Source organism: Bemisia tabaci, chromosome 1, assembly GCF_918797505.1.
Source record: "Bemisia tabaci chromosome 1, PGI_BMITA_v3".
NCBI lineage: Eukaryota > Metazoa > Arthropoda > Insecta > Hemiptera > Aleyrodidae > Bemisia > Bemisia tabaci.
Window position 1 is genome coordinate 44,800,788 of NC_092793.1, and position 13,848 is coordinate 44,814,635.

Sequence of the window (13,848 nt, forward strand, 5' to 3'; positions counted from 1 at the left end):
GCATTACATGTGGTAATAATACGAATTTTTGTGTGTGCCGTTGATAGTTGAATGTTTCAACCTGATGAAATGATTTCAAGTTTTTACAACAAAATGCCCTAAACTATTCCTGATTTTTCAGAGCTGAGTAAAATTCTCTGACTTTCTGAAGCTTCCAAAAACTTGTTACCTTGTTTTCCTAGCTATGCACTGATCAGACCTAGGTCTGTGTATCCAGTAAAAGTCCGATCTTAATGCACATACTTTCTTAAAAAAAACTTAATACTTTGTTGGAAATATGGACCAAAGAAAAGCTCACGACTAGGTACAACATTTACATGAGCAATTATCTTGTAAGACTTACATGTATTTTGCAGCACAGGAGAAGTCAGACAAATGCCAAGCTCTCATTGTTGAATCCCATGATGTAGAGACAAGTAACTCTGTGTTCGGCACGAAAGCTACATCTGTTACAGCACCATGATGTCCATGTAAAGAGGAGAAATAGCTGAAGGTGGGAAAAAGTTGTAGGAGGGTTAATAGGCGAAACAAACTTGTATTTCTATGAAAAATTAAGATCAAAACATCCACGGCGGCCAAAAAATACCGTGCCAAGCCTTTTTCTTGGTTATTTTGTGTCGGACAAAGTTCAGGACCAAAGGAACAAATAGTGCGGTCGCTTAGCTCAAAAATGCACGATGATACGCGGTTTCCGGCTACCAACGTGACTTAGGTCTTAAAATGACCGTTAGACCCTTCTGACTCAGAAACCATCGGGAGCCACTCGCGCTCCCCCCGTTTTCCCCCCCTTTTGGCCGCCATCTTGGAAAATGGCGGCCAAAATCGGGTTTTTTCAAAATATCTCGAGAACGGCGGCAGATATCGAAAAATTTTCTTAGTTAAAAAAGATTCAGCGTGAAAAAGCGGTATGAATGAAGTACTCATACGTAAATAATATGAGAGAAGGGAGGGGAGGAGGGGGAGGCCCGCTGCGCGCTCCTCTGCTCCTCAGCTGTCCTGCGAAAAACTCGCTGTTCCGGCGGGCGCGCGTCATCACCCGAGGCGTTGCGCCCTCTGGTAATCAAGCAATTAATAACTGGACACTTGAATCTTCCTGCCTTTTTACTTGCTGTGCTCTGGATGGGTTGGTAGATATAGACAAATTTGACAGAAAATAGGTAAGTTTAATTCAGAAATAAACTTTTGCTAAACAATTTGAATACACGTGGGTGGAAAATAAGTGCCTTATCAATCTATTTCTTTTGAATGGAAACCTAATTGGAAATTTGGTTCATTTTAGACTTTAGCGGTATCATTGGATGTAGGGTTCTAAGCGGCTCAGATTCAAATAACTTGGAAACTTGTGTAAACCCGTGCACCGCTAACGTAATTGATGGAGCTGTGTTGGTGCATACCTTAAATAAATCAAATGCTAAAACATTCTCTGAATTCTCCATAAAAGTTTTTCAGTCAGCAATTAAGCGTCAACTGCAGAGCTTTGACAGGGTTGATATTGTTTTCGACAGATATCCTCCTTTTATAGCTTAAAATCAAACACAAGAGAGAAAAGAGGGTCCGGAAGAGAAATTCTCGTGAAAGGTTTAACGCCTCTACCTAAAAATTTTGGCCATTTCTTGCAAGTTGATCGTAACAAGACTCAGTTATTTCAATTACTCGCACAAGACATCAAATCTATGGAGACAATGGGTAAGATCGTCATTTGCACTGATGACGTATATCGATCGTTTCAGCTGGAAATTTGGTTTCAAGCGCCGATATTTCACCGTGTTTCCACGAGGAGGCAGATACTAGACTTTCCATTCATATTAAGAATGCTGTTCTATCTGGTCATAAGTTTGTACTGCTCAGTACTGTGGATTCTGATGTCATCGTGATTGCAACTTCTATGTTCCAAACTTTGAAAGAATTCGGTTTGCACGACCTGTTCGTAGAATATGGAGTTGGTAAAAATAGGAGTTTAATCCAAATTTCTAAAAATTAACATCGAAAATCTCGCCGGATATGCGCAACGCACTGAAATTCTTCCATGCGTTTACAGGTTGTGACTCCGTATCATCTTTCTACAGCAAAGGCAAGACGAAGGCGTGGAATATCTGGAATAAATTGGAGAATGATTTAACTGGAACATTTTTGACGCTTTCATCGTGTAACGAAATTTCTAATAATGATTTTGAAAAAATTCAGCTCTTCACTATTTTCGTTTATGACTCGTCCAGCCAGGCAAAATCCGTCAATGACTGCAGGAGAGTCTTGTACACTCAAAAAAATCGATCGGTTGAGACATTCCTCCCACTGAGGAAGCATTGCTTGGAGCTGAATCCAGTTGTTCCCGATGTGAAATCTTGTGGTTGGACAAGTAGAACTGAGACCACTGAGGGACTTGCCATCGTGCCACTGTGGACCACCCTCTCAGAGGCTTCGAAAGAGTGCTACGAGCTAATATCTTGTGGATGTAAAACAATGTGTATAAAAAATTACAAGTGCCAACGCTTTAATTTAAAGTGCACAGCACTTTGTTTATATGATGGGCAATGCTCATAAAGGTTTGCATTTCCAACTTACTGGCCCGAAGCACTCTAATTTTGAATCCATCTTTCAAACAACCGCACTAATATCGTACTAGTTTATTGCAAAACTTAGGTCATGAATACCAAAAGAATTTATCCTCTCATGCCAAACATTTGGACTGCATTTTGCGATTTGGAACTATAAATTCTGGCTCTTCTTGAAAAACATGGATAAGCGTAGAGAAACTAATGGCGCGTACGTTGGTTTTAAACCGATCTAGAATTTATAGTTTCAACTTGCAAAATGTAGTCCATTTACTCTTCCGTCAAAAATGTATTTTATTAACATTTATTTCTAATTTATACTTCCTTTTATTTTGGTTTTTTTGCGAGACCGTTGCAATACACCCAACAGGTTATACACCCAACCCGTTGGGTGTATTAAGTTAATTTCGTTTATTTTTGTGATAACAAAACTACAAATTTAATTTTTGTCACGCTGATTTATTTCTACTTGGAGGCACCCTGATGTTTCTACGGAGAAGCAGAATTACGTACGTACTAACCTGTCAGGACTGACTCTAATTTTCTACTTGTTCGTGACTAATTTTGTATGTTCATTCATGACAGTTCATACTTAAATATTTATTTCTTGGTAATTCTTTATGTAAGGTGCTTTACCTACTTTGGTTTCAAATTTGTCTATATCTACCAACCTATCCAGAGCACAGCAAGTAAAAAGGCAGGAAGATTCAAGTGTCCAGTTAATAATTGCTTGATTACCAGAGGGCGCAACGCCTCGGGTGATGACGCGCGCCCGCCGGAACAGCGAGTTTTTCGCAGGACAGCTGAGGAGCAGAGGAGCGCGCAGCGAGCCTCCCCCTCCCCCCTCCCTTCTCTCATATTATTTACGTATGAGTACTTCATTCATACCGCTTTTTCACGCTGAATCTTTTTTAACTAATAAAATTTTTCGATATCTGCCGCCGTTCTCGAGATATTTTGAAAAAACCCGATTTTGGCCGCCATTTTCCAAGATGGCGGCCAAAAGGGGGGGAAAACGGGGGGAGCGCGAGTGGCTTCCGGTGGTTTCTGAGTCAGAAGGGTCTAACGGTCATCTTAAGACCAAAGTCACGTTGGTAGCCGGAAATCGCGTATCATCGTGCATTTTTGAGCTAAGCGACCGCACTAAAATCGGGAATCGGCCCTAAGTAATCAAAATTTCAGAGTCTAGGAGTCCCCCCCTCCCACTACCAGTTTGCCTTGGGGAGTTAAAGTCCTCACTTCAAAAGTCAGGGATTAGGTTCACGGGCCGATTAGATTTAACAGGAGAATTGAGGTTTCCAACCAGAAAGAAAAAAGTTCTTGAAACTATGAAAACAAAACATTTTCTGAAGCCGTAGACATCCATCTATGAGAATATTATCTTTTTCATGTACTTTCCGGTTTTGTTAACAGTGAGAAAAGTTCTATGGTCAGAAAACCGTGTTTAGTTGTAATTCTGGTGACGCTTTTCACTTTACCTCTCTTTTCATGGTTATAACTTTTACACATTAGGAAAAGCAGATATCTCATTGAGATTGGTAGTTTTATAATAGGAAATGCAAGAAATATCCGTTGATACACCAGATGAAACGTTTTGGGTGATGGAACGCAAATTTCCTAGATTTTTAAGGTATTTCCTTTTATTTTCTTCATCGTCGCAATACAATTTTTTTTTTTCAACTAACATTGCGTGAATTCTTGTCAGATACACTCCTAAGACTCACAGAGAAATTCCTTAATATTTTCTTTATTGATGAAGTCAACAAAAAGTGCAGAAAAAAAGGTGTTGCCAGAATTACAAGTTTGTCATTAGAACTATCAAATGACGTTGATTGTCCCGCTTTTCACGAATGAAAACACTTGCTTACACGGTAATGTGTGTACAAGAAAATATGTACGCTAAAGTATAATCTACTTTTAAGTAGAAAACTACCGCTTGGTGCACCATCATTTTTTGAGTCGTTAATTATGCCTAGACGAATGACAGTTTTTGATATCCTTTTGATGAACTCCTTTATTCGATCAAAACATGATGAACTTACTAATTTCTACGGCAGAAAGTGGTTTTCTCAAAGGATAGTCATAGTCAGAAATGGGTTGTTCATAATATACGTAACGGTGAAAGTGGATATGTTGACTCCCCGTTCCCCCCCTATCACACCCATATACAGGGTGATCCAAAAGTCCCTTCCACCCTCTCTAACTTTTTACCTAATTGAGGTAAAGATTTGAAATTTGGGGGATGTCCCTAAGTCAAAGGAAGCTACTTTTTGACCCCCCCTAAAATTTTCAGGGGGCCCCCCTTGGGGGGGCAACGGACCCCAACTTTTAATTTTCAAATGGGAAGACCCCCTTTGTGATAGCTCGTTCGAAAGAGAATAATAAAAGAAAACTTTTCGCGCATACCCGAAGTCAATATCTCAAACTGTTTCAAAATGGTGGCCGACTGAAGTTCAAAATGGCCGAAAATTCACACGGGTTTTTTGTCGTTGGATTTTCGCGAAAATCGGTAGCTGGAGGTATTTCGACACGAGCAAAACGAATTTGCCTTAGATTTTCAAAAAAAGCGACATTTTTAAGATGGCCGCCGGTTAAAGTTCAAAATGGCCGAAAATTCACACGGGTTTTTTGTCGTTGGATTTTCGCGAAAATCGGTATCTGGTGGTATTTCGACACGAGAAAAACGAATTTGCCTTAGATTTTCAAAAAAACCGACATTTTTAAGATGGCCGCCGGTTAAAGTTCAAAATGGCCGAAAATTGCCACCTCGGTTTTTTCCTGATGGATTTGCCTAAGACTTGGAATTTTGGGGTATTTTGGCACAATATTAACACATTTGAACTTAGATTTCTAAAAAAAACAATTTTTGGTCATTTTGAACTTTAACCGGCGGCCATTATGGAAATTTCGGTTTTTTTGAAAATCTAACGCCAAATTCGTTTTTTACGTGTCAAAATACCCCGACACACCGATTTTCGCGCAAATCCATCGACAAATAACCGGTGTGAATTTTCGGCCATTTTGAACTTTAACCGGCCGCCATTTTGAAACGGTTTGAGATATTGACTTCGGGTATGCGCGAAAAGTTTTCTTTTATTATTCTCTTTCGAACGAGCTATCACAAAGGGGATCTTCCCATTTGAAAATTAAAAGTTGGGGTCCGTTGCCCCCCCAAGGGGGGCCCCCTGAAAATTTTAGGGGGGGTCAAAAAGTAGCTTCCTTTGACCTAGGGACACCCCCCTAAGTTTCAAATCTTTACCACAATTAGGTAAAAAGTTAGAGGGGGTGGAAGGGACTTTTGGATCACCCTGTATAACGCAGGGATGTACCTTCGTAATACATTTTCTAACGCTCTGTCCAATCCTTCCCCCTCATGTTTAAGTTTTTTTCATGACTTTTGATGAAAATTTGCCGCCTTGGGTCACTATACAGGATGTTTTATCAGTCTCACTCCCCCTTCTTGCACTTTTGAACCGTTTATGATACAAAAAGTAAACTTTGGGAATGTTTCTATCTCAGAGGGGACCATCTTCTAAGGGTTTCAAAATATTGGCCCCTCTCTGGGGGGGGGGGCGGGTGGAGGAGCCCACAACTTTTTTGTTCAAATGGTTACCGCTACCTTGTGATACCTCAATGAAAAGAACATTAAAAAATAAGAATTTGAGCGCAGACCGCAAATCAGTATCTTAACTTTTGACCGAGATATGATGTGTCTGAGGTTAAAGATCTATTTTCAAGAAATCATAGCTCCGGTCCAACTTATATCAGGAAAAAAATTTTATCGAGAAACTTTACCAAATTGTAAGCACTTTTATGTAACAGTCACAGGAACCACTTCAACCTAATTTTAAGGGGGATTTTTGGACTTCCAAGTACGTCAGTTCCAAAGTCGTACGATTTGCCTGTAAAATGAGCCGTTCCTTCCTGATTTTGCCCCAACATTATCTCGGCACGTTCAAAATTAGTTCTATGTTACGTTCTACTGGGAAAGTTCAAAAAAACTAAATTTAATAAACGATTATAAAAATCACATTAAAGTCTTAAGTTTTTTTGAACTTCGCTCGGTATTTGGGGACTTGAGAACATAAAGTTGAACTAATGTTGAACTTACAGAGATTACGCTGGGGCAAAGGGGTGTGTGCAATATTGACAAAAACTCTCCCCTAATGTATTTTGACCAAATTTCAGTATGTCAATCTTCATTATAGGATACGCCTTTCCCATAATTTCAAGGCTTGAAATGAATTTTTTTCTTCACTCTTTACCAGATTATAAGTACTTTTAGGTAAAAGTCGTAGGAATCATTTCGAACTAATTTTAAGGAAGTTTTCTGACTCCCAAATGCATCAGTTGAAAATTCATATGATTTTCCCGCGAAATGAGCCAATTTTCTCTAAGAGAAGATCCACTTTAACTTTTCATTTTTAAAATGCCCTTTTCCACCTCCCTAAGTAGTAACATCGTGTGATTTCGCCGATTTTTCCTAACATTCTCCCCGCACGGTTTGCCTGAACGAATTAAAATTTTTTGACATATCAAAAGCAATGCCGCTTCAGATTCATGAAGTAGAGTGTCTACTTAGTTATTTAAGCCAAGAAGAAAAACATTTTGGCGAGCTCCTAAAAAATAAAGTCGACTTAGAGGTATTTTAGGGCTAATAGGGGCAACTTACCGATATCGGTAAAATTTGTGTAATGTTAGGAAAAATCGGCGAAATCGCACTATGTGGCTACTTCACGTGGTTGAAAAGGGCATTTTAAAAATGAAAAGGTAAAAGGCGTTATTTTTCTTGTAAAGTGCCCTTAAAAGTGTGTTACCTCAAAAAGTTTTAGAGCCGTAGCGATATTTTAAAGGTAGAAAAAGGCACACAGTGCGGGGAGAATGTTAGGAAAAATCGACGAAATTGCACAATGTGGCTACTTTGAGGGGTAGAAAAGGGCATTTTAAAAGTAGGAGGGTAAAGTGTATTATTTTTTTTGTGAAGTAACTTGAAAAGTGTGTTACCTGAAAAAATTTCAAAGCCATAGCTACATTTTAAAGGGGAGAAAAAATTCGCCAGATCATGGAAAAACGCGATTGTCCCAAATTTGAAGTTCTCGCTTGGAGACTTGTCGGGCCCGGCGACACCACTTAGGATGATCCGATCCGGCTGAAATGTTTTGTATGTTATTTCACACCAAAAGACAACTTTACGGGAGGGGGTCAAACATCTGATTTTCGAAAAGTCTAAATATAGGAACCACCCTAAATTGGCTGCTGTATGTAGGTATAATGCTTTTTAAGTGGGATTACAGTACGTTTATTGCTGTAACTCAGGAACCGCTTGGCGGCCCACAATGAAACTTTGGGAAATGCTTAAAGATTATGTAGAGGTTACCTTAAAAGGAAATCAAAATTTTAAAAAATGCCCTTTTAGAAAAATTCAAAATTTTCCAAAAAATGTCCGAAAATTTTTTTTCACATATTTATGGGCCGTTGAAAAGCAACAGCCTTTCAAAGTTTTATTGGTCATAAAACACTCATTTTTGCAAACTTTGAAATTCCATATAATATTAGCGGAGCAACCAAATGACCTAAAATTTGGGGAATATTTTTTTTTTCAGTAGGAACTTACAGCACACCAAGTTTGAACATGATCCGAGAGGTCAAGGTTCAAAACCTCGTTGAGTAGACATGGAATGACCCGTATATGAATTCTCCCATTAAATAAAATCGGCCTTAACAGAAAAAATGTAATACTTATTCATTGGAATTGGAAAGTAAGGGAATCTTAGCCTAAGTCGGCACCAAGAAATCCAAAATTGTCCCATCCGTGTCCAAAATACTAATCCCTAAAGGAGGGGGACAGAGCCCTCTTCAAAAAAATGTAAGTTTGCTAAAGTCAGAGAGAGACTCGGAAAAAAGATGTTTTCATCGATCACTAGGAATCCGAATTTGGGGGTTCCGTTGTCCCCAGAGGTTTCTCTGCTGGGGTAAAGAGGGAACCCCACACTAGTTAAATCTTTGAGTTCAGGATTCTCTGCACCCCATCAGAGAAGCCTCTGGAACGAGGGGACCTTCAAATCGGATTTCTTGGGGTCGATTACTGATGAAAAATCTTTGTTCCGAGCCTCTACGTGACACTACCGAACTTGTATTTATTTAAGGAAAGCTCTGTCCCTCACCAATAGGGGTCAGTAATTTGGACACGGATGGGGAAATTTTGGATTTCTTGGGGTCAATTTTCGTTAAAAGGACCCCAAACTCTCCTGATGGAAAAGCATGCACTGTTCGATTTTCAATTTGTGTATTGCATTAAACTCGTTTCAAGATGCTGATCAATAGCCATCATTGGGCCAACTTTCTAGGAAGCACCGTTTTTGCACAATCTGAAGTTGAAGTTTTGATAATTTGCCGATAAAGAGTCAAAAAGATCCCTCTTTCTTCGGGCATTGAAGAACAGGCTTGCTGAGAATAAGGAAAATTCCAGAGCGTTCAGGCACACGAGCAACAGTCTTCTCTCGGATTCCGCACGCCTATTCGCTTGACCATTCAAATCAGTTTCTCTCCCCCCCCCCCTCTTCCTTAACTCACACCAGCTGAATTTTTCCTTATTTCATTCAGATAGTCTTTGAGTCTTGAAAGAGAGAAGAGTCTTATTGACGCTTCATCACCGCCCTGCCTCCTCTTATTCAAGGAATTATTGAAATTTCAACAGCAGATCATGCGAAAACCATAACATTTGATCAGCATCTTAAGCGTTTAGTGCAATGAAATAATTGGAAAATGAACAGGGCACACTTTTTCATGAGGAGTGTGTGGGGTCTTCTTTCTTGGGGGGTGTTTAAATAATTTCGAAGTGTCGCCGTAAACCCTGACTTTCTAAGTGAGGACCCCTCTTTAACTTCCCAAAGAAGGCTGGAGGGGGGCTTCGAGACAATTGAATTTGGATTACTTGGGGTCAAATCCCTGTTCGTCCTTGCGGTACTGGACTTCCTTCTACCTAAAATAAGTGAGAAAAAGGCCTGGTACAGAAGGTCTGGGCCACTCTGTACATGCACTACTTTTCATTTTGAAGGTTAATGAAGATTTATATCCGAGAGGGATAGTAGAGGTAATAGTTTTTTTTTCTTTGATGGTGAAAAATCAAAAGGTGTCAAATCTGCTATCAGACACTCTTATTTCCCGGAAGGCTTTCCCATAATATTTGCACAGCAGGTCCATTTTTGGAACAGAGAATTAGAGAATTAAAAACTTGACTTAAAAATTTCAGTTTTAGAGGGCTGCACTTACAAGGGGAGTCTACGAAGTGACATCCTGGGATTGGGTTCATTTTGCTTGTACATGAAGAAGAGACAAATCTAAGGTTGACGTATTTTTTTGTAGCCGCCACCTCCCAACCGTTCTCGAGATATCGATTTTTAAAGTTACGATTTTTGCACGTTTCCGCGCGGAGTTCCGGCGAGTCAACAGAGCGCCGGCAAGCTGCACGAAGCGCGTTTCTTATCAGCGCTGCAGACCGGCCGATGTTATCAACTGTTCCGTGGCCGAGTGGTAGAGTGTTCGCCTACCGTTCCATCGATCGCGGGTTCGAGTCCCACTTCGTATCGTAGCTTTTGGGGTCCGCCGCAATGCGTTTTTACAAGTTTCCTTTATTTTTATCACCCACCAAGGGGTCCGCCCCCTGGCCGCTACGCGGCACAACCCTCGGGGCGAAAAGGCCCACATCGCGGCAAGCGAAATCATAGAAATCGACCGTTGACGGTTACTGGGTAAATAATTTGAATTGAACGATAAAATGATGTTTCAAATAAAAATTTCCCACCACACAATACTCTTAATGACTTTTTCCTTACTCTGAATTTGCAACCGGCAACGGTCGATTTCGATGATTTCGCTTGCCGCGAAGCGGGCCTTTTCGCCCCGGGGTTTGTGCCGCGTAGCGGCCAGGGGGCGGACCCCTTGGTGTGTGATAAAAGTAAAGGAAACTTGTAAAAATGCATTGCGGCGGACCCCAAAAGCTATGGTACGAAGCGGGACTCGAACCCGCGATCGATGGAACGGTAGGCGAACACTCTACCACTCGGCCACGGAGCAGTTGATAACGTCGGCCGGTCTGCAGCGCTGATAAGAAACGGGCTTCGTGCAGCTTGCCGGCGCTCAGTTGACTCGCCGGAACTCCGCGCGGAAACGTGCAAAAATCGTAACTTTAAAAATCGATATCTCGAGAACGGTTGGGAGGTGGCGGCTAAAAAAAAAATACGTCAACCTTAGATTTGTCTCTTCTTCATGTACAAGCAAAATGAACCCAATCCCAGGATGTCACTTCGTAGACTCCCCTTGTTAGTAAAGCCGCACTGGGCCTGAAGCACACAACTTTCCTACACCTACCAAGAGAGAACAGGAGTTGTGTTGGATTGAGCTATCATCTTGCAGTGGCAGAAAATCTCTTAGTGATAGAATGGTGGGGAAAGGTCCTAACAATTAATGGAATATGCCTGTATCGCCACTGAAAGAGTCTGTTCCTAGAAGAAAGTGACAAAAAAGAAGAGGAAAAACGGAGGTAGGAGTAGCAGAAAGGCTATTTTATCTGTATGGGTGTTGAGGCCAAGGCCTGATTAGGAGTGGTGTAAAAGGAGCGCCTGCATCAGGCACCATCACAGACAGGGAGCTGGGCCCAATCGATACAGAGGGCGGAGGGCGAATCAAAATGATCCCTTGTTTTGCCATGATTCTTTTGTTAAATTCAACGTAGCAGACTTGCATAATCTTCATGCAGCATCTAACATTCTTTGAATGCCAATTGTTTCTTACTTAATAGTCTTTTAAATGTTTGTAAGACTTGAAAATACTATCCGCTGCTAACATTTTACTTTGATGGAACTTAAAAGCCCATTTGGCTTTTTAGTTCTTGTCTTGAAAAAGATGTACAATTGAGGCGCTGGATGCGAAAAGGGCACTTCTCGGTTGCAGTGTTTCAGAGTCTCCTCTGATATTTCATTCATTGTAAGGAAAGTGAATGCATCCATTTCACTAAAAATTTTACTGAATATTCCTTATGATTTTACAATTCTCTGTGGAAAGAATTCTGGAAAAATCATGCATTAGATCCTCCTTCAAGGGATTAATTAGCAGCGGAGAATCTGAAACACCACAATCGAGAGGTGCCCTTTTCGCATCCAGTGTCTCAATATTTCCAGGGGTTACATGAACATGACCCCTAAAAATCACTATAACTCAGTGTATTTTTGACCAAAAGAGCTCCACAATGTTGAGTTGGAAAACTATTAAAATGATCTCAAAGCTGATGCAACCCGCGTTTTGCTTTCTTTAATAGTTCTTTTACACGAGGGTTGGTGGCAAGACTTAAGGCCTCTTACAGTTCTCAGCTCTCGCCAAATGAGTTTAAGTCAGAGGCAGCACTGATCACAATCGTCGGATCAAGCTGAAATTTTCGGGTAGCTCGTGTCACATTAGAGTAAACTGTTTTCACAGGTGAGATGGTCAGATTTCTGAAAGTTGGAAATACAATAAACTCTTTAAAAGGGTTGAACAAAAAGCCTAATGCCTGTTCAATTACAGGGAGACAAAATATTTTCAAGATTCATGCTGAGATGGTGGCACTTCAAACCATCCTATGACAACTATAATCATTTCATATATTTTTGCTCAAAACTCAATTAATAGAAAAATTGGATAACAATCACCTCTGATGAAAATAGTTAAAATATGACGACTGAAAACTCATATAATCCAATTTTACAAACAAGGGTAAATGCATACATTTTATGTACAAGCTGATTAAGTTATCTTTAGTATACATACTTCCTCTCAAGGGAAGTAGGATAAGTGAGTCTAACTACAGGGATAATGAAACACTGCATTACCAAGAGGAGTTTCAGGACTTCTTGGCCACCCCATGGGCTTTCTTTCCATCATCATTTTTTCCGGCCTAGACGCATGACTTAAAAGTCATTCAAGTATGACAGCAGCACATAATAGGCAGTTCATGTCCTTAAAAAGGATTGGAGAGTTTTTTTAGACAAAAAAAAAGGAAGAAAATTTGCGATCTTACCAATTATTGAGATTACCATTACATTTGAGCCATGGTTTTATTTTTTCAGGAAAGCTATTAATACTATTATCACTGCATAACATTGCCTTAGAAACACTCCGGGAACGATTTTTGGAAAAATTTGTTTGATTTAGGCTCCATAAGCGAATGCTGGAGTCTGCACAACCTGCTGCCAACAAATTGACTGAATTTGAAACTTTGGCGCGGTAAATTAATCTGAAAACATTAGAGAAGAAAAACACATGAAATTAAAACTGTTTAGGAGTGCACAAAAAGCAATCCTTCATGACTAACATGGAATCACAGGATCAGCTTCCAGAACCAACTCTCACTTTTAGGGTCTAAAAGACAATAAAACTTACATACTGACTGAATATTAACCAATATAGTATGCACTAATCAAAGGGAAAAGGAGGCGCAGACTGAAATTGGAGAAATTATTTGATCCCTAAATTAAAGGAGACTGACATTCAGTGGTAGATGTTTTTTGAAGATGTGAAAAGTTACACATTTTTTCCTGAGATTGGCGAAGTTCCAGATTTATAAAGACAGCTTTGAAGTTTGGTAGGAGGAAACATGCCCCAAGGATTTGAAAATAGCTTAATTTTATAAAGTTTCTTACTTCCATGCTTTTGGAGGAGACTCAAGAACATGCTCCAGTAGTCTGACTGTTTAACCCTGGGGCAACTGACTCAATGAGTACCTCATAACATACAAGATGAAACATGAAACACCAGGGTGCGGCTAATTTTCGTCATGTCGGAAAATTGACAAGGTCCGGGTGGCAATCGGTGCTATCTATGGAAATAATAGGCTGTATTAAATTTGAGCCAATTTGAAGCTTTTTTAGCTGATGCTCAAAGGGATCAAAACTACGGGGCAAAATGACATTGGTTTAAATGGGCAGAGAAACGCCTGATCTGCGAAAATACGCTTTTTGGATCTAAATTGCGCTCAAATGAAGAAAACCTAACCAGCTCTCAGAGAGGCATCTAGGAGCCCATTTGAAACGAGAGAATCACACTTTTGACCCATGGGTGTGGGTAGGAGGATCACTCAAGTGCAAGATAAAATATATACACCAATTTCGTTCCAGGCTCGAGAAATAGTATGGAAGGCAACATTGTAAAGGGCCAAGTGTAGCTCTCAAGGGCTAAAACAACCATTATACATTAAATTCTCATCAAGCTGTGGGATACATTTGCCTCTTTTACTTCGGAACACTTATTTTGAGTTCGATCA

General features: G+C 40.2%; 1 protein-coding gene across 3 annotated transcripts in view; it reads right to left on the reverse strand.

The window, feature by feature from the left end:
- The window catches only part of LOC109038010 (TAF5-like RNA polymerase II p300/CBP-associated factor-associated factor 65 kDa subunit 5L), a 66,296-nt gene that overhangs the window by 33,318 nt on the left and 19,130 nt on the right, over window positions 1–13,848 (reverse strand). For all 3 annotated transcript variants that reach the window (XM_072301398.1, XM_072301400.1, XM_072301403.1), the window contains exons 7-8: window positions 12,607–12,822; window positions 344–487 (exon numbers count right to left, since the gene is read on the reverse strand). In XM_072301398.1, the coding sequence (XP_072157499.1) occupies window positions 344–487; window positions 12,607–12,822 (360 nt within the window). The remainder of the gene's footprint in view (window positions 1–343; window positions 488–12,606; window positions 12,823–13,848) is intronic.